The 26,182-nt window shown below is 34.3% G+C and overlaps 1 protein-coding gene across 2 annotated transcripts; it reads right to left on the reverse strand.

The window, feature by feature from the left end:
- On the reverse strand, nucleotides 1-26,111 carry VPS26A (VPS26 retromer complex component A). Of its 2 annotated transcripts, none has more exons than XM_072971403.1 (9): nucleotides 25,963-26,111; nucleotides 20,242-20,391; nucleotides 12,608-12,683; nucleotides 11,307-11,463; nucleotides 10,565-10,729; nucleotides 8,514-8,620; nucleotides 5,815-5,883; nucleotides 3,602-3,744; nucleotides 1-1,722 (listed from the first exon to the last, which is right to left on the reverse strand). In XM_072971403.1, the coding sequence occupies exons 1-9, from the start codon at nucleotides 25,963-25,965 to the stop codon at nucleotides 1,609-1,611; spliced, it is 984 nt and encodes a 327-aa protein (XP_072827504.1). In that variant the 5' UTR covers nucleotides 25,966-26,111; the 3' UTR covers nucleotides 1-1,608. The 2 variants fall into 2 exon arrangements, with proteins under 2 accessions (XP_072827504.1, XP_072827503.1); XM_072971402.1 differs by lacking the exon at nucleotides 25,963-26,111 and adding an exon at nucleotides 25,612-25,869 and having other exon boundaries at nucleotides 1,381-1,722.
- Between the last annotated feature and the right edge of the window lie 71 nt (nucleotides 26,112-26,182).

The following is a 26,182-nucleotide window of genomic DNA, read 5'->3' on the forward strand; positions in this document are numbered from 1 at the left end:
TCTGTTTCAAATTCTTTATTATATACATCATGGTTGCACAATTTTAGACTGGTTAGATACAACTGGTTTTCAAAATTTCTTTGAATATTTTCTAGATTACTACATGCAAGTGACCATGAAAATATTTGGCATTTGTAAATTTTGAAACTCTTTAACAGGCACTTACATGAAGGAAAACATTACCATTCACAGATATCCACATTGAAAATAGATGCTCCAGCACATGGTACATGGAACTTCTTGCCAGTTAAGAAGCTGGTTACTGACCACTTTTTCAAAGTGCCATAGTAGTAAAACAGGCTTAAAGAAATGTAACTTGGGTTACTTAGCTTACTCATAAAGTAAGATTAACTGACGAGACTTGCACTGAAGTGTATAAAAAATATTGGTACAAAAACCAATGAACCATAAGTGAAAGTAGTTTCCCATATCAGGCTTCGTTTTAGTTCCTACACCCGACATTTAGTGTATTTAAGATCAGCCCCCATGCACAGCATAAGAACAGATGACTGCAACCTTCTTTAGAGGCTTTGAACAAATTGTTAAAAATTTTTAAACAGAGTGGATGAAGAAGTTTAAATTTTTTTGAACTAGACAAAGTTCCAATTTAACAAATATGAAATTGTCCAGATCTGGATAACTACATGCTTCACTGGTTCTCCTGAGTTGCCCATCCTCAAATTTTCCCCTGAAAAAGGAAGAGAATATTTGTAAAGTCAAGAAAATTGTATCTGCGTATATGTGGTGAAAAGATTCCTTAAATCAAAAAAAATTTTTTTCCATAAAAGTATTTATGGGAAAATTATACAGTTTCAACGAATCCTAAAATGCCAACATAAACAGTGTACCTGTTGTACAGCAGTAGCAAAATGGTTACTTTAATATGGCCAAAAAAAAAAAGCTACTATGACATGCCACATAATCCCTTAGGGAAAAAAAGTTAATATTCATACCACAGAAGACTTCAAAGAGAAAAAAATTCAGGAAGCCATGGAATGGTAGACTCAGAAGCACCTACAGTGAAACACTCTGTATGCATTTCTCAAACGTATGTAAAAACATAAATACAGTTCTTAAAAATATTGAGATGCCATGTTTTAAATCTTTGTAGGATATAAGGGCTACTCAGGTTTTCTAATTTTATTTGAACACAAAATAATTTTTTTGCATGTAGAGAATAAGAGATAATCATTAGCATGAAAAAGGAGAGGAAAAGGAATTATCATCAACATTATGCAGAAAGAAAGCAAAATTACAAATACCAGCCCACTCATCACATGAAAATCTTTAATGTTTATGCTGCTGCATATCTGAGTGCTTATCATCCAATCAGTGTGCAGTAAAAAAACAAAACAAAACAAAAACGGCAGTTTAAGAAAGTTCCAGTGTTTTAAAGAAAGCATTTTTTAATGTATATACATGAAGAACATTTAGTTATATCATAAAATAAATTCAGCACTGTAAGATAAAGGAAGACTATTATAAATGGACTTTTGGCCTCCCCCAACCCTGCCACTTGCTGCAACCATCTTTAACCTGCCGAACTTAAATCTCAACGGATATAGGAGTTTGGTTTTTTTTTGTTTTTTTTTTTTCCTCCTATTCAGTTCACATTTCAGGCTGCTCAGCAGATGCCTGTGATTCTGGCGATTCAAATCGCTGGTGGAAGTTTGTTCTCTGTTTTCTCAGTTTTTCAGGAGCTTTTCTCCATAAAATGATCTCCTAGTAAGACAAATGGCAAGACATCAACAAATTAATGTCCTCATATTATCCCTTAAATTTTCACAAAACACTGCCACTGAAATTTTAATTATAACAAAACTAACTTCTTCCCTACAAAAGCCCTCCTCTCTCCTGACTGACCCACTTTCTTTCAGTTCCAATCCTGGACTGCCCCTTCTGCCAACTCTGCACCCCCAACAGCACCATGTACACCACCACCCCACTACCATGAATCCAATCTGGCATAAAGTTCTAATACCATTTTAAAGAATTCCTAAAATCTGTCCTTTGGTTTGTGGTTCCACCACCCTTATCCAAATTCAACCCCTTGTCACTTCAACCTTAGACACTAAAAGAGCTTCCTGGTAGATGGCTCTGCTTCCCTCGCCTGAAGCCCCTTTCTAATCCATCCTTCCTATCACTACATTAGTCTAAAGTGTTGCATGGATGGCTCTTCAATAGTTCTCAGTTCCTCCAGAATAAACTTCCAACCTGGCATGCAAGGCCCTCCAAAACCTTTACCCAATTTAATCACTCCCTCCCCTACTTAGACCCCGGGACCCCACCAGCCAAACTGGGTTACTCTCTGCCTCCAAGGCACTTCAAATACACTTTCCCTACATCATCCCCTTTATATTATATATTCTTCAAATCCCTATTCCTCTGCCTATCTAAGTCTTACCCTAACCAAAACATCCTGAGAGCTCTTCTCTTCTAAATTCCTAAAATTATTTACTTCGTAAAGTCATGGCAGGCTGTTTTTTTGTTTGTTTGTTTGTTTTGTTTTTAAAACCAACACAGCAGAATTTAAACATCCAAACGAATGCCCATGGGAAGCAATATACTTACTTGACAGGACCACAATATGTAATTGATTTGGAAATTATAAATTTCATATAATCTAATTTGAAGATATAAATTATCTATATATAATTATATAGTATTATGGCATCATTAGTGGAATGTTTTCTCTCTTCCAAATTACTGTCGAACTATTACTTAAGTTTTCTATTAATTAACTTATGTAATTTTTCTTTTTCCACATATTTTCAATGTGAAGACTTTAAGGACAAAGCATGTTTTAAAAAGGTAGTTTCTGTATCCTTAACAGTACTCAGCACAGAAAAATTTCTAATTAGTTTTGAATACTCAACTGACATTTAAGTATTTATTTAATCTGATTCAGAATATGAAGACCATCCTAATCACAGTTTTTATTCAAAATTCACCAAAGGCTTTTAATTCATTTTCAAATGAGAGCAAATTTTATGATAAACATTTCATATTAAAAATGTATTAGATTTGGGTCATCTCATGGACATTTATAACAAGATTGTTTAATTAGGGAAAAATGGAAACCCTAAAATCCATCAAGTTGATGAAGTTATTAAAAGTGATAAAGGAAATCTTTATTTGTTGATAAATGAAAGATATTCAAGACACCATTGAGTGAAAAAGCAAATCAAAGAACAACATGCATGGTATGATCTAAACACATGTACACAAATTTGTCTGGAAAATTAATCACAATGGTGATAAAATTTTTGTTAGCTTTTACTTCATTCTGTTTTTTATTGTCTGATTTTTTTTTAAACATACAGCAGGTACTGTTTTTATTTTAAAAAAAAGTTTCAAGAGAAAAATAAATGCTCTGCCAATTTATGGCACATTCTGGAGTCCTGCAGAATGACTGGGAAGAGACTGATCACAGCACAGTTCCATTCAAGCCCACTTCTTCATCACACTTTCAGTGCTTTCACGTATATAGGACCCCCCCCCCCACCGCTTGCTCAGTACAATAAAGCTTAGAAAAGTGAGTGCTTTGCAGGTGTTTTTAGAACTGCCATAGAACAAAATACCAGGCTCAGTGGTACCATACCTGCTGCTTGAAGTACCTTCTGTCTTCCTCATCAACAAGGACTAGATTCAAAAAGTACCTTACTGAAAACTTTTTGTTCACATCTCTCATTGTTGGAGTTGGGTCATATCCTGCTAAAAACAGTCTTATTGGAATTGATTCACCTGAAAGAAAAGCAGATTCCATTTAACTCTAAAAGATGATTAAACCTAGCTACAGAACACCTAAAACTAAGCATTATAGAGAAGATACTAATGCTTCAGTTCCTCATGAGACAGCAGCATAACAAAAACTGTAGACCAGGGTTTCTCAGCCTTGACACTACTGACATTTTGGGCCCAGTAATTCTTTGTCATGGGTAAGGTCTTATGCACAGTATGAAGTTCAGAGCATTCGTGGACTCTACCCAATAGATGCCAGTATCATTCCCCAAATATGACAACCAAAAATGTCTCCAGGCAGTTCTAAATGTCTTCAAGGAAGTGGGGGGTGGGCACAAATTTGCCCAAGATGAGAACCACTGCTCCAGAGCCAGAATGCCTCAATTCAAATCCCAACTCTAGCTAAGTCACTTACCATTCTGTCTCAAGTTCCTCATCTGTAAAATGAGGAACACCAATATCCATCTTGTAAAGAATTTGTAAGGACTATATGGACTAATACATATAAAAAGCTTAAAACAATGCCAGCAGTAAGTTCTGTTTTAGTACTTTTGTTTTTTTCTGTTTTCATGAAGTTTAATTCTAATTTCTAATCATGTGTATAAAATTCTTGAATATTTATTAATAATTCATCCAAGGCAACAAACATGTTCAGCGTGATGACATTCCTTGATTACCAAAAAGACTGTTATTCAGAGTCTCATGGCTTCTCTTCCTAAGGATAATTATTTGCATATTGTTTTGAATCTTTTTAATGTACTTTTCTTATGCATATATATTTCCTGAAAGATATACAACCCATAAAATTTTGTGGCTGCTGGAATTTTACAAAGTAATGTTGCACAACACAAGAGTACCCATACATGGGTCTTGGAGTCACAAAGGCCTGGGCTCAGACTCTGACTCTGCAATGATTAGCTATTGAAGGAAACCAGAATATGTCACCAAAAATTATGCATCCTTGACATAAAAATTATTTTGAGCTGAAGGCAATTAAGAAGCAGCAAAAGCAGAAGAGTCTCCCCTGTTCTGCCTAAAGGCAGAATATAAATTCTCCTTTTACTGGAGATAGCCTCTTTGCAGCCCTGGGATGGCACCAGAGGAATCTGCACACAAGCCTACTCCATTAGCTTCCTCCTACATACTTACCTTCCCATAGTTTGCCACCCTTGGAAGACTGAACTGCTTTCCTTTGTCCAATCATTTCTCTCCAAATTTATTGTTCTTTTGAAGATGCTACATAAGCTGAAATTCTGTCACTGCTTTGAGTTATTTTTCTAAGGTTTCTCCTGCGTGGTGTGTACTGCATGCATTCATAAACTGATTTTCTCTTATTAATCTTTTTGTTAAAGAACTCCAGATGAAAATCTAAGATGGGCAGAGGTAAAGTCTCCCCTACACCATTATCACCTTTAACAACTTTTTTAACCTCTACATCTCAGTTTCATCTATAAAATAAGATACCACTACCTAACTCAAAGGGTAGTAGGGAATTTTAGCACATCTGAAAATACAATGCCTCATCTACAGCTGGCACTCAATAAATGGTAGCTACTTTTTGAAGTAATGACAGAATAAGAAAAAGCCAAAAACATAAATTTAAAGTGATAAATACTGGCTTCATTATCTCAGACACTGAAGATTCTCTAGTAAGGGAACTGCTTATTTTCTTGGGGGCTATAAGAACTCCAAAGTTCCAAAGAAATTAATGCCCACCCATACTGCACATTATGTTTAGCACAAATCAAAAAGATTTCCAGAAATAAACTATTATAACAGAAGACAATTAAAATATTACAAATTCAGAATTAGGGAGGAGATACATATATAAATGTCTCTTCTAAATTCTAAATTTAAACTGTGTAAAAACATTAAACCTTATTTCAAACTGGGAAGTACTAACACAGTCTTCTCAGTATTTATACAAAGATGATCCTAAAACCGTCACTATAAGAATAATTTTAAGAATTCACAAATACTTTCACACTGAATAAATACTTTCAAACTAAACTGCCATAACACTGCTATTTGTACTACCTGTAACACAAAAGAAGTAAATGAAAAGTGTATTACCTTTTACTGGTGCACCATCCATTATTTCATATTTAGCGATTGTTTCAGTTTCTGTTGTGGTGCTGGGTCCTAGTACAACAATGTAAATGATTACCAATTTAAATATTGCTAGAATATAATTTCCAGCGTTATACCTTTCCCTGTTTTCTGACTACATTATTTTAGTACTAATTTATCTTCCCTCTTTGTGAAAATGTTGATCATTGTTTTCTATATCTTGATCTACACTTAACTTGCCACTCGACTGAATGTTTCACTCCCTTCTTCCCGAAGGTAATACAGTTGACTCCTGAAAAACTACAGGGGCTGGAGCACTGAACTGTTCATGCAGAAGATTCTGTGTATAATTTATAGTCCATCCACGGTATCCGCCATTCCTCTGTATCCCTGGATTCAGCCAACTGCAGATCAGGTAGTAGTGTAATATCTACTACTGAAAAAGATCTGCTATAAGTGGACCCATGCAGTTCAAACCCCATGTTGTTCAAGGGTCAACTGTATACAGTTCAGAAATAATCTACTTCACAGACTTCCTTCTATCATTTCTAATACCTGCTAAAATAGAAACTAGTAATACACATCAGAACTGCTGATAAGCTAGTTTTCTCTGCAATACACAAACCGTCTTCACTTGGAGTTAGTTAACTTTAAAATAGACAAAACATCAAAGTGAATGACATATAATTCTTTTAAGTAGTCAATGATATAAGTTTTAAAAGGACACCAAAATATATAGTAATGATCCCAACATTGTAAAATAATGTACTATGCAACAACTAATGTTTTTCTGGATGATGAGTACAGATTATTTTTTTACTTAAAATTTTCTAGAACCAAATATAATTTTTATAACTAGAAAAAATGTTTAAACAATTTCTTTTTAAACAGCAAATGGGAACATGAAGCTTGGTTTTAATATCTTTAAATCTCTTTAACTTTTATTAGCAGATGAAAATGGAGATTAAGAAAATCACAGATGTTTATAATTATGACTACCAATTAAAAATTCTTAAAAAGGTTTCCTAAAATAATTTTCAGCAGAAAGCCAGCAAAGTTAAAGGGAACAAACTAAATTTATATACTAATTTAAATTAAAAAGCAGTTATGAACCAATGAACGATTTGGGGGGGGGCAACTGGTCAGCTATCTGGAAAAAAGTAAAGTTGGAACTGTAGCTAATCTCTTACCTCAGGACACATTCCAAATGAATTAAAACTTTAAACAATATCCCCAGACTATAATGGATTACTTCAGTAGAATTAAGCACAGAAAATTATTTTTAGAACCTCAGTGTAAAACAGGCCTTTTTCTAACTGTGGCACAAAACCCAGAGTCCATAAAAATAAAAATTATAAATTTGACTTACATAAACATCAGAAACTTCTACATGGCAAAAACCACCGTAAGCAAGACAAAACTAGGGAAATTTCTGTTGCCCTTAATATGGAAAAAAGGATTGATTTCCCTAATATATGAAGAGTTTTCACACGTCACAAGGAAAAGACAAATAATCCAAAAGAGATGGGGCAAGTGATGGAAATGTTAGCTCTCTTGATTGTGGTAGTGGTTTCACTGGTGTATACATCTATCAAAATTCATCAAATTGTACTCTGAAATATGTGTAGTTTACTATACAGGAACCATACCACAATAAAGGTGTTTAAAATAAAATAAAATATTTGAGAATGTCTGTGGGATTTTGATTGGACTCACACTGAATTTATTAATGTATAGAAAATTGGCACCTTTATGATAGTGGGTCTTCCTATACATGGTATAGTAGATTTCTTTCATTTAATGCCTACCAATGAAGTTTTATCATTTTCTTTTTTAAGGAAAAAAAAAAGAGATGGGGCAAAGGATATGGATAGGCAGTTTACAGAAAAATACAAACGGTTTTTGTACACGTGAAAAGATGTTCACCCTCACTAAGAATGAGAAAAATAAATTAAAACTACAATGGGGAACTTTCCCCCTCTATGCATCAGATCAGCCAAAAGTTTTATTACAATTGCACTTATGAGAATACAAGGAAAACGAGACACCCTCCTATGTTCATTGCTGGTAGTAATGCAAATTGGTACAAACCATAAAGAGGACAAACTAATAATCTGAACCGAAATTACAAATGAATATACCTTGGAAACAGCAATTTCACGTGTAAGATTATCTTGCACACACACCCACACATATGCAAAATGATGTTATTAACTGAAGCACTGTCTATGATAGCAAAAGACTAGAAACAACTTGTATGTCCAGCAATAGCTAGTACATCCATAGACTAGAATACTGTAAAAAAAAATGAAGTGTTCTACACATTGATATATAAAGACCTCTAAAGTACGTATTGTACGTAACCACTTAACTAAAAAAGAGGGGTGGTATAATATAGAGGTACTTGCAGGTACATGCATAAATACTTAGGATTTTAAAATGTAAGTTTATCACCTATGAGTAGCTGGAGTACATAAATAGGACACTTTTTACTGTATAGTCTTTTACACTTTATTTTTAAACTATGAATTTATTACTTATTCAAAAATTAATTTTTAAAAAACATAAATGACTTGCTCACTGCCAGCAATATTAAGTATCAAAGTTAGTATCCACAGTGGACATATTTTGTTTAAACAATATTTTAAGATTTTAAAATTTCAACTAAAATAGGAATTTCATTTCAAATACTTTCAACTTACCAATTCCTGTGATCTCTTTTTTAATCAGTTGTAACTCCATATGTTGGATTTTTATTCTTACTAATAAGAAGTAAATTTTTCCAACAATCACATCCTTTAAATGATACCTTTAAGGAAAGAATATATGTCACTTACTATCAGCTTAACAACAAACAGAATATGTCCTGAAAGACTTTATTAGATATCTTTAGGACAATAACTATTTAAGAATAATACCATTTTGACTATTCATATTATTTAATGTTCCTTTTTTCCAAAAAAGTATTCATCAGTTTACTATAAAAATAAGGAATCAAACTTTTACTTGATCATCAATTCATCTCAGAGGGAAGAATTAGTCTGATTAATTGTTGGTCCTTACTTAGAGGTTAACTTTGTTTCCAAAGAACTTAAGCATAGAAAATTAAGATTTTTATGCCTGAAATACTTATTTGGTGTATGAAGACTTTTTTTGATGTTAGTCTTTTTTTTCCCCCTAGCTCTGTTTATGAAGATGTTTTTGAATATTAAAAACTCTACATAAGTGTTTAGTGTTAGTACAACTCCAGTGCAGTTAACAAATCACCTGACCACAGGGAGAGACTCAGAGATTGAATTTGTTGCTATAATACCTAATAATCAAAGACCTTTCCCAGGGACCTTGGAATAATGTGGTAATAAACCTGAGAATTCTTATAATTCCCAGAGGGCTTTTTTAAAAAAAGGCTTCTCCCAGGTTTGGATCTCAAAATAATATCCCAAGAGTTGATTAATGCAATTATGTTAGTCTGAAGGGAAGCTTCCAGTGACTAGTTTTAGGCCTTAAACTAATCATTTTCATCAACAATATCATTTAAGACATTGGAAGCATGTGTATCACATTTGCAGTGATAGAAACTGGGGTGTGCAAACTAATAAAAATCATGTAGCAGAAAGCACACAGGAAGGGGATAAAGGAATAAACATCTATTTCTTAAACAAACTTTAATGAAAAAAAATAAGGGAGGAAACCTATAAATTAAAAGAGACTTAAGAATCAAAAAACCAAATGCAATGTGTTTTTGATTTGAACAAACCTTGTTTGGATACTGAACAAACCATATGGGGAGAAAAACATTTATGACTCTATTAGGGAAATGTGAACACTGGCTGGATATGTGAGGATGTTAAGAAATTATTAATATTTTAAAATACAACAGTACTGTAGTTATATTAAAATGATACATAATTATTGATGAAATTATGTCTGGAATTTGCTTCAATATAATATTTGGGGAATACGGAGGCTGAACACAGAATAAATGTGAACTTGTGTTGAATACAGAGCTGGGCAATGGATACATGAGGATTCACTACACTGTTTATATGCTTTGGTATATGTTTGATCTTTCCATAATAGAGCTTAAAAAAGCATTAATAAATAAGAGCCCATTTCTGTAAGAATACAACATATATAAACATATATATATCCCCTCCCAAGGAAAGATATGCAAGAGGCTATTAATTAACAGTAGTTAAGTGATAAAAGTGAAAATATGTGATGTTTTTACTTCCTTTGACTTTTCTACATTGTCAATTTTTTCAGTAATAAAAATGTATTGCTTATGTTCGGAAAAAGAGCGGTTTTATTTTTAAAGAGATGACTGAGCTAAAGTGATGTCAAGCCAGTAAGATAAATCTTTACAGACATAAAAGGTTAGCTGCCTTCTGGGATGGTGAGATCCTCTATAAAAGCAAAGACTTAGGAATAGAATATGAAAGATATCTGCACTGAGTAAGAAGCCAGACCAAGCTCCTAAAACTTCTTTCAGCTTAGAGAGTCTGCTGGTCTGTTAACATCAGATTAATGTTGATTCTATCCTTACTTTGACTAATTTACAAAGACCTAAAAGCCTTATTTATCTCTCCCTTTCTTTCTTTCTGTCTGTCTTTTTTTAATGGAGGTACTGGGGATTGAACTCAAGACCTCGTGCATGCTAAGCACACACTTTACTACACTCTACCCTCCCTGCTCCCCTAGCCTTATTTCTTAACTTCCCCTGAATGTTTACCTGTTTGCGAAAGGTACTTACTTTGATTTATTATATTCAAATTCTATATGTAGACAATCTTCAATGCCCACTTCCATCTTAATAGAGTTGTTAACATCAGGATAGGTAGCAAGCTGGTGAACAATAAGATCATACTCTTTTACCAAGTCTGTCAGTCTTCTCACTATTGTCACTTTAAGAAAATACCTATGAAGTTAATGAAGAGGACAAGTTAAATCTCCTGTAATATATTTCAGTGTTTTAAATAAGCAAACATTAACTGCAGCTCTGCCTTCTCCTTTTTGGAACTCTTTGGGATCAACTTACTTTGTTTACTTAATGAAGGAGTAAATAAACGCCCCCGCCATGAAAAAAAATACAAAGTTCAATTTTAAGAATAGTGTACGTACTTTTTAGATTCATTTGGAGTATTATCATCAAGCCTACTTGAGGAAATCTCTCTAGATCACTTCTTAACCATATACCCTGAGATTCGTTGAGAAACTAATGTATTTAGAATGTAATTCCATTTACATGATAAATGAAGTACCTAAGAAATGAATCATACAAGGGAAGTGTTATGACTAATGTGTCTCATAATGGGGTCCTCTAAATCTCCATAATGATAGAAGGCTCTTATTACTTCAGATCAGCACTAGCCAGAAAAAACAAAATACTGACAGAATTTTAAAAACCTTAAGTCTTCCAGTCCAAAATTATAATTAGAAGTTCCTATAAGACATTCAATACTAGTCTGTCTACAGCTTCTGATACACATGCATACCTTAAGCGGACATTGGCACCGATGTAAGATTCATATGGCTTTTCAACTTGCATAAATTCAAAGTCATAACTTCTGCTTTGAGTCAGTTCTCCAGGTAAGGCTAGTTCTTTCACTAGGTTTACGAACTCGTGAGTATTACTCTTGTCATTGAAAAGTTCTAAGAAAGTTTAAAAAGCAAAAAGACCAATTATATTTAATATCCATTTCATTAAAATCCAAACTTCTGCCTCCAAAGCAAATAATTTTTACCTAAAGAATTAGTTCGATTTGTCTCTACTTTAAATATTAGAGCTATGATCTGAATTCCATATCCTTCTATCATGCTCCACCTAGGCATAAAAAAAATTCAAGCAGCATAGCACAATGAAAATTTCAACTATAAAAGAATGCATTCCTTTAATGTAGTTAAGATTTGCCCAATATGAAGCTGTTTTTACCAGACACATTTCCAGCAATTATTTGAACTTCCTCCCTTCAAGGCAAAAAATGTTTTGTTTTGTTTTGCTTCAGTTAAGCAAATATATTACCTTAATAAAATTATAATACACAAAAGACTAAAATCAACTATCAGTTAATTACTATAATTTGCCCCTTAATTATAATCTTATCCAAAATAGGTATGTAAATATCCACCCATTCCAATTTTGATACTTGAAAAATGTACAGTGACACTAAGAAAGCTACATTTAATACCTAGCTATGTATACAGTATTATAAACACCTATCTTATTTTCTCTTTTCTGAATCTGTAATACCAAAGATTTATACAGTTTAATTCCTGCTAAATCAGGAATGTCTCTGAAATATAAGTATGGAAATGTATACAAGTTGACCTAAGTCAAGAAGAAATTACACCTTTCCTTTTCACATAGAAATTTCTATCGACAGGTGGTTCTGGCTACAGGCACACACTAAGTTAGGAAGACAAATGGCACGGATAATTAGAAAGTGAAGGATGAAGGTGACACTGCTACTTGTGAATAAAGCTGGTGAAAATGTAGGCAGATGGAAATTTCAGTGAGTCAACTAATCTACTTGAATTATTTTACAATGCTGGTAGCTTACATAACTCTTCATTTTCAGTAATTAACCACAAATAAAGGCAGGATGAGTCAAATAGCATTTAATATAATCAAAAGAAACGTGGCTTAATGTTTATAAAATAAATCCTCTTTTATTGGGCAAAATCAATTCCTTCCTTCCATAAAGCTAAGCTCTAATTCAATTATTTAAGTGCCAAATCAAACTCTTCAAACTCAGTTATCAAAGAAAAAAAAAAGTAATACTATTTTAAAACTCACCAATTTGACCTACAAATTCAATTCTAATTCCTTGGTGCTCTAGCCTCTTTCCAGGTTGCTTAAAGGCTAGGTTTACCTGTCAAAACATGAAATTGTAAGATATGTTAACAATCCTTTGAGTGGGCCTACTAGCAGATTCCTTCCAAGTGAATGCACTATATAAATATTTCAAGTATTCATTTCCAAAGTTTGAAACATCGATATACACCTAGATCATGATGACTTTATAGCACCAGAGAAGGTAAAACTTACTCATATACAATCCCTAACAAACTCTTTACTTATGTGTATACTTAAAGCATCTGCTTTGTTAGGAAGTAATCCTTTATAGCTGGAGAACTATAAAGAATCAATAAAAGGGAAAACTTTTAACTATTCAAATGTGTTTCTGATCAAATAGTTAAACAATTCTACAATAGCACTGTAATGTAAGGTAATCACTAATTCCAAGAACTGACCTAAAGATCACTTTCAGCTTTTTATAACCAATATATTGTTATAATTCTTGATCTTAATAGCAATGCTTATTGCCCTGCATCTGCTAAAAACAGAATGTCTAAAGATTTAAATTTTGAGTATGATTTATCTTACATACTTTTGAAGTAAAATATGTAACCTAAGATCACGAAACTCGTATCTGCCAAATGTAAATCTTAATTTCATACAGTTTTTTTTTTATTTGGGGGGGGCAGGAGGTAATTAGGTTTATTTATTTATTTTTAGAGGAGGTACTGGGGATTGAACCCAAGATCGTGTGCATGCTAAGCATGTGCTCTACCGCTGATCTATACCCTCCCCCTCTCATAGTTTTAACCTGACAAAGTATCTATTAAAAATAAAATTCCACACATTTAAGGATTAGCTAAAATACAAAAAAAGCATTCTTCTAGGTTTATTCTTTACTATAAAAAACATTGGTAACATGACTCTTAAAAGATTTGTTTCCAAACAATGCTTCTCAAAAGATAACAGAAATCAAGGACCAATAAAAAGAGGTCCAGTTACTTCTGTTGGTAAACTATATACATTAAAATATTCATGCTTCTGTATCTTCCATATTTATAATCAGGATGAGTTAGTTACTTGCCTTCCAAATTAATATATCAGAGAAAGAAGTAAATAATTAAATTATGGTATATCATATGATGGAATATTATTAAAGTATAAAAATAATAAGGTCAAAGAATTTTTAATGATGTGGGAAGATGTGCATGATATGTTACATGAAGGAAGCATGGTCAAATTGTCTGTAAGTATAATGCCAGTTATATTTTTTAGAACTACAGAAAAGAAAAATTCTTAACAGGAGTTACTTCTGGAATGTTTGATTATGGATAATTTTATTTCCTTTTTTGTAGTTTCCAAGTTTGGTGGTTTTTGTTTTTAACAGTAGGCAAATAATACTTTTAAAGTCAGAAAAGTACTTACTTTAAGGGGAAAAAATAGTACTTAGTCTTCATATACACTAACAAGTTAAATTTTAGGTTCAAGCCACAAATAAAACAAGCATAACTCCCAGCTGTTTTCATAAGCCAGGCAGTAATTAGAACTATTCTCTAATTTGTACTAATAAAGCACAAAGAAAAAAAGTATACTTTAAGTAATGTCTATTTGCCAGGGGGGTAAGGTGAGAGTGAAGGGATAAACTTGGAGCCCAGGATTTGCAGATACTAACTACTTTATGTAAAATAGACAGACAAGCTATACTGTATAGCATGGGGAACTATAGTCAGTATCTTATAGTAACCTATAATGAAAAATATCAAAACGAATATATGTATGTACATGTATGACTGAAACATTATGCTGTACACCAGAAACTGACACAACATTGTAAACTGGCTATACTTCAATATGTCTGTCAACAGTTTTTGAGAACTGTCTTTGTTTGAACATAACTGTGTCTGATATTTTAAAAATTTATAGTTCTTCAAAAACTACTTAGAAACCATATTATTAAAGGTAGAAATGCAAAGTTATTCCATTTTCCCCACCAAACCTCCTAAACATTGAAATTTTCCTTGATCTCCCATTGCTATTAAAACATAACTGCTTTTAAGCCTAATGCAAGCTATTCCGGAATCTGAAGGATCCCAGAATTGGAAAGCATAATTAAGCATCTGGCTTAAAAGCCATTCTGCAAAGGCACACTGAAAAGTATATGAAACTATGACAGTGAACTGAGTTACAGAATTTTAACACCAACTCAGTTATCCTTTTTAACTTTTATTATAATTTCAAACTACAGAAAAATTGCAAGAACCGCACAAGGAAATCCCACATTACCTTTACTCAGATTCATCATATGTTTATATTTTGTCCCATATGGTTTATCATCCGTCTATATACACATGTGCATGCATACATACTTTTTTTCCCACAACTGAGAATAAGTCAGAGACATCATGTCCCTCTACCCCTGAACATGTCATGTGTACCTCCCAAGAAAATGGACTTCCTCTTGCATAATCACAGTGCAATTACCAAAATCAGGAAAGTTAACATTTCACAGTCTATATTCAAATTCTATCAATTGTCTCAATAATGTACCTGATATCCTTTTCTTCCTTTTTTAGGCTTCAGTCCAGAATCACACATGACATATAGTTATATCTCTTTAGCCTCTTTAATCTAGAACATTTCTCAGTCATTGCCTTTCTCGATCTTGTTTTTTAAACGAATACAGGTCAGTTACTTTGTAGAATGTACCTTAATTTGGTGGGGGTTTTTTTTGTGATGTTTTATCACAATGAGACTCAGCTTATGCATTTTTGACAAGGACACCTGAGAACTGAAATTGTGTATTCAACCTATCTTATTAGGAAGCACATGATGCCAGTCTGTTCCAATATTGGTGATGTTAATTTTGATCACCGAGTCCAAGTGTCACCAGGTTTCTCCACTTTCAAGTTACTCTCTTTCCCATTGCTACTAAGTTTGAGAAACTTGAGACTATGTAAAAATGTTTGAAAAGCCATGAAAACAGAATGTAGGGAAACAATCTATATATAAAAATATTCACTGCTCTAACAAGCCAATCTCAAAGTTCATTCTTCGGCATGTAATATTCTACAGGTGTCTCAAATGATACTGTCTTCATGATCTATTTAACAAGTGAAATTCATCTACACTGTGTTTAAGACAAACATGTATCACTGTACTATATGCCAGTTATAGGGTCATTTACAGTGAGGCACCAAGATATCTGTACATTATTGTGCTAGGTATTGTGGTTACACCAGATAAGTTTCCAACTGCTGCCAGAAAAACATGGTGCATATTCATATTAATGAAAGATACTACAATAATATTCCCTGCTTAAAGAAGTAAACTATAAACTCTTATAATCTCAGCCTAAACATGTGCCTTTGTTCACTTTTGCAACAAGGAACAGATGCAGAGTTCACTATGGGTGGCCTAGCACTAGGGTACCACTACTTCAAGACAATTTACTAATCACTGACCAATCTACAAGAATGTTTTGGTTAAGGAATTATAACTTATGAATCCCTCCAAAAACCATCCCCAAATAAATCAGTCAGATTTTTCATGATCAAAACAACAACAACAAATACTTCAATAATTAAACACACAATGAGTAAGACTCAAAATTTCTCATTCATGAAATATAAAAAATTTAGAGTGCTAAGCATGCGCTCTACCACTGAACTGTACCCTCCCTCCTTTTTTGTTGAGTTTTAAAGAATTCTTTGTACATTTTAGGAAATAATCCTTTCTTTATCAGATGTGTCTTTTACAGGCACCTCACCAAAGAAAATACACATTTGGCAAATAAACATATGTTCAACACCATATTACTAGGGAACTGGAAATTAATGAGGTAACACAACACAACTATTAGAATGGACAAAATCCAGAACACTGACACCACCAAATGCTAGCAAGAATGTGGTGCAACAGGAACTCATTCATTGATGGTAGAAATGCAAAATGGTAGTGCTTCTCTGGAAGATGGTTTGGCAGTTTCTTACAGAGCTAAAGAAAGGCTTATCATATAATTCAGCAAGTGCATTCCTAGGTATTCATCCAAAGGAGCTGAAAAATTGTGTCCATAAAAAAACCTGCACACAGATGTTTATAGCAGCTTTTTTCATAACTGCCAAAACTTGGAAGCAACCAAGATGTTCTGCAGTAGGTGAATGAATAAATAATATATGGTATATCCAGACAACAGAATATTATACAGCATTAAAAAGAAATGAGCTATCAAGCCATGAAAAGACATGGAGGAAACTTAAATGCATACTACTGAGTAAAAAAAGCCAATCTGAAAAGGCTGTATACATATTGTATGATTCTAACTATATGACATCCTGGAAAAGGTAAAACTATGGATATAAGAAAAAGATCCATGGTTTAGGGGGCAGTGGGGATATGAACACACACCATAAGAGGATTTTTAGGGCAATGAAAATACCCTGTAAGATACTATGATGAATATGTGTCATTATGTATTTGTCCAAACCCACAGAATATACATCACAAGTGAACCCTCAGATGAACTATGGACTTTGTGTGATTACAATGTGTTAATATAAGTTCATCCTGGGTGAAAAAATGTACCATTCTGAGGACTGATGTTGATAATGGGAAATCTCTGCACTGCCCTCTCAATTTCCTTGTAAATCTAAAATGACTCTGGAAAAAAAAAGTCTTAAAAAATCTGGAAAAAAAAAAGTGTGCATACAGAGCTCAAATGCCAGGAATATTCTTGCTTTGGGTGGGATGTCAGCTCTCTCAGATCTCTAAGATTATATATAATATATGAAGGATTTTTATGCAGAGACTCCTACAATGCAAAGACAAGTTTGGAAACCAATGATTCAGTCCAACCTCCTCAACTTACAGGTGAGATCCAGAAAATTCAATGACTGCCCAGAGTTACTTACCAAGACAGTGATGAAGTCCAAGGCTAGATCTTCCAACTCTAACCCAATGATCTTTTTATTATACCCAGACATTTCAGAAAGCCTAAGCTGATACGGTAAAGACTTGTTCTTGGTGACCCACCCTGGGTCACAAATGACCACTGCTTGTTTTCTTCTGTTTCTTTCAATCTTTCTTTTCAAAATGCTCATAAATCACCTATTTAAAAACCTGTTCTAGAGGTATGCCAGAAGTCAAAATTAATAATAGTTACAACGGTTGCAAAAAAGAAAGCAAAAACTAGACACTGTGTACCTCCTGATGTAAAAACACACCACCACCTATATTCTTGCCAAAAGAATCAAACTTGAGTCTAATCAAGCCTCTGGATCCAGCTGCCAATTTACAGGCAATAACTGTATCATGAGTTTGCAATCACAGAGAACTCTACAGTTCAACCGCCCAGGTTCTTCAACAGATAAATTATAAGGAAAACAAAAGCATAAAGAAATTTGAAATTAAAAGAAAGTTAAAAGCTCTATCAATTTTTTTTAAGGAGTAGACTAAACAATTAAGAAACACAAGGAACTTTATTATTATAAAAGTCAACAGAGTGGTTACATGTGAGAGGAAGGGGTTGTGATTAGGATGGGACATATAGGGTGGCTGGCAAAGCTCTCCTTCTTGACTTGAATGGTGATTACAAGAAAATATTCCCTATAATTATTTTTGTTTTGTGTGGTTTTCAATGTGTGTTTTAGTTTATAATAAAAAGGTTCAGATCACCAAGTAATCAGATTCCAGATACAGTATCTTTTGGGCAACATAAAATATTTACCTGTAAGAGATTTGTCTTTTTTAAAATGTACTCTATAGTTATTGATTAGGTCTACATACAATCTCTAGAAATTCAAAAAATATAATCTGAATGCCAGCTTCACAGTAAGGTAGCTTTACTTCCTTAAACATTCCCCTCTTCCTTTATTTAGCCCATGAATATTAGCCATGAACTCCTAACTGGCCCAGATGACATAATAGTACTTCAAACTAGACAGGTAATGTTCCCTACTGGACTTAAAAACAGTAAATAAACAAATCAAATATGTATTTAGTGAGAGTCTACTATGTAAACAACACTACGATGTATTTTACAGAGAATATAGAAGCACACTCAGATCCCCTGATCTTAAAAAGCTTATAACCTGGCAGGAAAGATATTTACTTACTTGTCATATCTATAAGTATTTGAGATGTTAACAGGTTCAGGTTAGTATCTCTAACCCTTCAACCCTACCATATTAACAAGTCTTCTTTTCCACAGATCATACACTACTTCCTCTACTTTTCTTTCATTTGACATGTTCCATCCTTTTAATGATGTTGTCTGCTCCCTTTCAGGCCTCTTCTCTTTCTCCCCATCGTTTTAAAGGAGGAGTATCAGGAGAGTAAAGTGGAAAAGCAAAAAACGTATTTTGGATATAATACTAAGACAGTAATAAGTAATTTGACAAAGGACCAGAACAGATAATGCAGTAAAATGGCTAATAAACCTAAGTTCAACTATCTAGTCACCAAAGAAATGCTATCAAAGAAAAATATCATTTTTGCCTATCTAAATAGCAAAGATTAAAAAGTGATCATAGTCAGTGCTACGCTGGTTGAAACAAGACATTAAGTGAACATAGGATCTAATGCAAATACTCCAGATTAATACGTATTGATACCCTTCAAATATTCATATCTTTTGGTCCAGCAATTCACTTCCAGGAATTCATTCTAAGGAAATAATCTTATCCTACAAAAATACGGAGAAAAATTTATGTACATATATGTCTGTATTACTAAAGATATGGTGACATACTATAAGTAGTCTGAAAATAGAAACTACTTAAATATCTAATAAGGAAAAGGTATGTTTAATATACTACATACACATAAACAGTAACCAGTGCATAGACTAAGAGAAAACACACTCAAACTTTAAGAGTAACTAATTTCCATAGGATGGTACTATAGATAATTATTTTATTTCTCAAACTGTCTATAATGTGTATATACTACCTTAAGCAGAGGAGAAAAACTCTAATATTTTACATTTAAAAAATTACTTCAAATGTTTCCTGGTTTGCTTTTGTCTATGATATTACCATTCTTCAGTATCACAGACTAATGAGTACTAACAATATTCCATAAGGTATAATTATCTTATACATCACTTGATGTGTAAGAAAAAGGGGTAAAAGTTATACCTTATAGAAGGTATCATAAATGTATCTGAGCATGCATAAACACATTCCAAATGTACTTAAGTCCTCCACAGAGTACCAAGAAATGAGATCAACAGACACAATGACAGCAGCACAGAGAGATAAGCTACAAAGAATGGGAAAGAAGCTCTTAGAAAGGTATACTAGAGAATTATTCCCAATCTCTGTAACTCAACTTTATGTTAAAGGAGAAACAAACTTTGAGTAGATTATAGCCCCACTGTAGGAACTGTCCAAAGCTAACAGATGCACATAGTCACAAACACACAAATTTTGCATGCAATTTAGACTCTGCCCCTGTAATTCTTTCAATTTAAGAATGTTTCCTGTAAATGTTCTAACAAATCAAGGATTTTAGCTGAACTTCTGATAAAATTTCCATCTCTAATAAAATCATTCAAATTTAGAAACAGCACAAACCACTTTCATGACTAATTCTAATATCCTACAACTAGGTAATTCTCCATAAAAAATATTTACCTTTCCTGAAACAGATTCTCCGTCATAGAAAAGATAGTGTTTTTCTACTTTGCCATCTTCAGTTTTCATTTCCGCCATTTTCCTGGTTTCCCCATCATTAAGGACAACATCGATCTCACAAATGGGACCAAAAAAGCCTCCAAGAAAACTCTGAAATAAAAGGACAATGCTCATGATTATGTTTTTTCAGTCACTACATTTTGTAATTCGAATTTAATCACCTATGACCTATAGTTAATCTATGAATTCACAAGAAAGTAAGAACTTACAACAAATACCACATCAAAATTAAATAAATTTAGTACAATACACATATAGTTAATACTGTGCCATACACTTGAAAATTCGTTGAGGATAAATTCATGTAACATGTTTTTTACCACAATTTTTAAAAAGACATAAAATATTAAAAGAAATTTAAACATGATGTAATTTCAATAGTTTCCATAGGTAACCACTATAATCAAATACTAACACACCAGAAATCTAAAAAATTAAGCCTTAACATCTGGATTTGAAAAGTTACCTTACTGGGGAAGGTATAGCTCAGTGGTAGAGTGCGTGCTTAGCATGCAAGAGGTCCTGGGTTCAACCCTAGTACCTCCATTTTTTAAAAAATTTATCGTTAGTTATACTCCTATGAGGTTCTTTCATTACAGCAGAATTCATACAATCCAAATTACTCATACAAATCCAAATGAATTAGTACAATGTACTACTTACTGTAAAATCTATTGCTATATATTTATGAATAGGATGTGTTACATTGCACAAGTCCTTGGAATAAAACTGGCTCTAATGGAGGAGACAGACTAAACTTCTGCGAATTTTTCCAAAGAAAATGTGTAAGCCTTGTTCTATAAATCCTGAATATGGATTATCAATTGCTCATGAATGCTAAAACACATTAGTTGGAAATAATACAAAATCCATTAACTATTCCAACATCAGATATAACTGTGGATTATTTTTGCCACTAATGAAAGCTAGTCTTCTAGTCTTTTTTAAAGTTTACACAGAGAATGGTCTCCTTATCCTGTCATCCTACAATCCTTATTTTGCTATACACAACTATCAGAATGATCTCTTAAAAACATAAATCCCATCATATCATGCTCTGTTTAAATCCTCTAATGGGCTGGTGAGAGTGTAAGGTGGAACAACTACTTTAGAAAATAGTTAGCATTACCCGGTAAAGCTAAAGATACACCTATCCCATGACCCAGCAATTACACCCCTACGTATCTACCCTAAACAGAAACTTATATGCATAAACTAGGAGACAAACATAAAAACGTTCACAACATAATATAACAGAGCCAAATAGGAAATAATCCAATTATCAACAAGAGAATGATTACATAAATTTTAGTCAATATTCATATAGAGGGCAATGGAATAAGTTACAACTACAGAAAAAAAGGATGAATTTCACACACATGTTGAGTGAGAGGCCAGACACAAAAATACACAGTGTTATTCCATTTATTAAAAAATCAAAAATGTGTAGTGTCCATTATAGTAGTATTAGAAGTCAGGAAGTGGTTGGAAGAAAGCACAAAGGGAGTTTCTGGGATGCTAGTCATGTTCTGTTTGTTTTTATCTGAGTGCTTGATACACAGGTATGTTCACTTTGTGGAAATTCATCAAGCTGTACACTTATCTATGCACTTTTCTACAGCTAACATTTACTTCAATGAAATGTTATTTTAAACACAAACACACTCTACTCCAAAACATGCCCTACACATATCTGGCTCTATTCATCTCTCCAAATACATTGGCCTCAAACAATTCAAGTTCATTAAATCTGCCAGTCTCCTTGCCCTAAACCGAGTATCCTTAACCAAACTAATTCATCCTTTGAGTCTCAGTTTGACTCATCTCCATCCAGAGGCCTTCCCTAACTTTCTAATCAAAACTGAATTCTCCAAATTTAGGTCTCAATGCTATGTAGTTTTACTTCATCATTTATTATAATTTGTGTATTTATTTAGCGCCTGACTCCCCAAATGAACTGTAAACTCCATGAGGACAACACCGCTCAAACCAAAGACTCCTTGCTCAACTAAACTCCTTGCTCAACACTGAAGACACAGTGGCCAGGGGCAGTATGTGGCATTACCTGTTGAATGTTAAATTAACTAAATTAAGTTAAATTAATCTTGAGTTTATGATAATAAAAAATAAATGAATATACAAAAGGAATGAGCTTAAAATTTGGCATGTTTGGTAAGACTAGCCTTCTCCTAGGAAGTTAGCATTGGTGCAGTAGCAAAGTCTAGAGCAAGGAATTTGCATTTTCCTAAATTCTGAGCTTGCTTCTTTGTTTTTATTAATCCTTTACTAACAAAAGGATTCTAATTTCAAGAAATCAACTAAAGAATCGCCAGATTAGTACTTCTGACGTATTCCAAAGACACAAACAGCAAATTTTCCTTTTGACAAGATTTAATCTTTCCTGGCAATATTACAAATAACAAACTCAGTTTTAATCAGAAAACTATTCTGAACTTAGAACAAAGAACATCCCAGATGGCACAAAGAACGGCACATGGACTTCCTTCCTAGTTAGCTTTCATACCTCTAGTTTTAAACTCAAAACTTGCTCAAAACGGTGTACTTTCTCCTAAGGGCTACAAATATGAGAATGTATAGCAGCTCAAAATTAGTCAACTGATATTTACTAATTATCAACTATATGCAAAACACTGAGCCAGCAAATGATGGAGTGGGGGGCCTGCTGTGGGAGGAGCAATTTATGAAAGGGTAGAAGATGGCAGTTTCAAATTTTGAATTATAAAATAGAAGCAGGAAAATAAAATTTAATTTTCTCAATCCCCCTTACTACTTCCCAGAGCTGCTTCCAGAAAAAAATGAGATTTGAAAACTGTAAAAATTATTTCATAGATAAAAGAAAATACTATGGTAGCTTCTTTCCACATACATATACTGAACACATAGAGCTGAACTTGGGATTTGAAAGCTGATATTACAAGATCAAATAATCAAAAATAACAAAATCAAAATTGCCACTAGTTAAAATGGTATAAAAGACTTAAGAATCACATAAAACTTCACAACTAACAACGTAACTGTAATTAAACAGTAAGTGTAATTTTGACACCATATGTAAAAATTGGAAATTCCTAGGCATTAAAAATAAGTAAAAACCATGTTATCCTCTATTATTTTCTGTATTCATGATGTATGTCATAACTAAAAATTAAGACTAGACTTACTTTTCCACACAATCAAAACACTGAGATTGGGAGAGATCAGAAGGTATATAAAAAAAAAACAACCCTAGTATAGCATACACAGAATAATAAAATGTTGAACAATAAACTACAGCACTTTGACAAGGTTAAGTTAATGACGCCATAAGAATTTAACATTGGGTTAACATCCAGTTTTTAATGTGTCCGCTAGGACACATCAAAAATTAACTAGTTTTATTAAAAGCCTCCAGAAAACTGAGGATGTCTCACATTTAACAAGTAGATAACAGAGAGCAAAATATCTGAGGAAAAACATCTATTTTGTTTTTTTCCTAAAAGATTCTCTACCCAAAATCTTGCTTCTAAAGTTTTTATTTCAAGATATGCATCTTCTATTTCAAATAAAAAGTCACAAAATTAAAATCTTTTAAAAATTATTCACAATCAAATTATACTTCCCCTGATTTATAAAGAGGGGGAAAAATACAAAATTGTCAGAATGGTGAAGACTAGAAAAAGAAAAAAGAATAAAAACTGCATAAAGGGTTAGGATACATTAACAGACTTTTGCTGAAATTACAGAAGGCTGTTTGAGATCCTTTAAGAGAAAGACTACCAAATTCTTATGGAAAAGATATTTTCAAGTAAGCATTTAGAATATGGGATTTTCAGAAGAAATACTAGACAGTATTAGGCAATAAACAGGTTAAAATTTTTAGGTAGCCTTTAAATAACTAGAGAGTAATATATATGACTATTAAAATAACGTAGCAATTGTTTTTAGTTTCTAATAGTGGCCTATACCTCATATCACTGACTATAGGTTAATTTAAGATTTTTCACAGTTTGTAAACCTAACATTTAGCATTACCATCTAGCAAAATTACTTGTGGATATGTTAAAAGACACTTTTAAGCCTTCACTGAAGAAATTTCACTACATCCTGTGGAAGTAAAGAAATGCAACTCAAGGTGAGACGGAAGACAGGCTTTCAAAATTTATTCACTTAGCTCATACACAGCAATGAAACAGCAAATTTTCATACATAATTATTACACTTGTGTCCATTTCAGTGTTATAAAGCTTTACAATTTTGTTTGACGAGTAACTTGAAAATAAAAATTGCTCTTGAACATAATTCAAAAGCTTATTATAAGTAATAATTTTAAATGTAAGCAAAAAATAGGAGGGCCTTTTAAGTTTTCTTTGCAAATTATATTCAATTAAAGAAGGCTTCCTAGCCTGACTAGGCAAGATTCCCCCAATACTTCCTTCTTATCACAACTGTAATTAATTGTTCCACGCTAAACAATTACACAAATGTTTATCTCCCTCTGGACTGCAAACTACAAGAGAGAGCAAGGTCTGTTTCAGCCTTGCGCAGGGCCCGTGGATGCACCTAAGTAATTATTTGAATGAAAGAAAAAAGGCTTCAAATTGAAGAATGAACATGTCTGTCCTCGCTTTTTTTAAATTAAAACAACTCGATTTCTGACTTTAAAATTTACTTATTCGAAGTAATTAAAAAAAACAACCACCTAGCTTGGTCTTTAAGGCAAAAGTCTCGAGCAGTTTACTGAACCGGGTGAGCTTTGGGAAGGCAGGTGCTATAAGGAGAGCACACAGTAGGCACATACGCTTGCCAATAAATGAATATTACCACAAAATGAGCCAGATGAGATCCAGTCTAGAGAAGACTGTCAACACAAGTTAAACGCCATCGTGCCCACGCTTGTGCTTCCCACTAACTGCGGTGAGAGTACTCTGATTTCCCTCCCTCCTCCGCTTCCTAGGCCATTTCAACATCCGAAAACAGTAAGTTTCCAGAAATGGCTTGATGAAGGAAATGAGAGCCAATGCTTAAGCCAGCGGGCACGAAACTAGTGTCTTTTGAATCAAAAACGTCCTCCCCTCCAACGTACTTTTCTTTTTCTCTCCCACTCTACAAGTGTCAACATCAAGGCTGAACTGGGGTCAGTAAATCGCAGAATGTCCCCACATGCAGTTTAAAAAAAAATCATGGAGTTTATCAAGCTTATGACACACTGGAAGAGAAGGATCAAATCCCCCGGAGTCCGGAACTGAGGGACTCTCGGGTCACCCCACCTGAAAAGCGAGGCTGCCCGGGAGGCGCAGAGAGACTGGCTACCTTGGAAGGGGAGGCGGCGGCGGGCCCCCACAAAGGCGGGGTTCGAGTACCCAGCCAGGGCCCCCACAGCCGGTCGAGGAACGCGAGCAGAGGCTCCGACATGGCCAGAAGAATGCACCACTACCCGCAGGTGCTCGGGCCTCGCCAAGACCGGGAAGAGGCGGCGAAGCCCGGTTCTTCCCCGACCCAGCGGCGGCCACACAGGCCTAACCCGGCTCCCCGCCCTGCCCGCCTGCTCCCTCCGGCCGCTCCCTGCAGCCCCTCCTGCGACACCGGGCCCGCAGTTGGTCGTCCCGCCGCGCGCTCCGGGGCGAGGACTGGAGACGAGAGCGCGGATCGTCGCGCACTCACCATTGTCAGCGCTGCCGCCGCCGCCGCCGCCGCGTCCCCCCTACTTCACTCCTCTTCCCTCTGGAGAACTCCCAGCGCCGGCTCCCTCCGCCCCAGCGCCCCGTCACGTGACCTCGGGCGCCTGGCCGCACGTGACCCCTCCCTTCTCTCCTTCCCCCTCCCTACACAGGCCCCGCTCCGGGCCTCTCGCCCCGCCCTGCAGGCCAGCCTGGCCCTCGGA

The sequence above is a fragment of the Vicugna pacos genome, chromosome 11, assembly GCF_048564905.1.
Source record: "Vicugna pacos chromosome 11, VicPac4, whole genome shotgun sequence".
In the NCBI taxonomy this organism is placed as follows: Eukaryota; Metazoa; Chordata; class Mammalia; order Artiodactyla; family Camelidae; genus Vicugna; species Vicugna pacos.

Coding starts and splice junctions, on each gene's coding strand:
- VPS26A (XM_072971402.1), bottom strand. CDS start 25,713: ATGTCGGAGCCTCTGCTCGCGTTCCTCGACCGGCTGTGGGGGCCCTGG. Junction 8,621..10,564: donor TTTGAATATAATAAATCAAA/GTAAGTACCTTT, acceptor CTTTCCTTAAAG/GTATCATTTAAAGGATGTGA. Junction 3,745..5,814: donor GGATGGTGCACCAGTAAAAG/GTAATACACTTT, acceptor CTTTTCTTTCAG/GTGAATCAATTCCAATAAGA.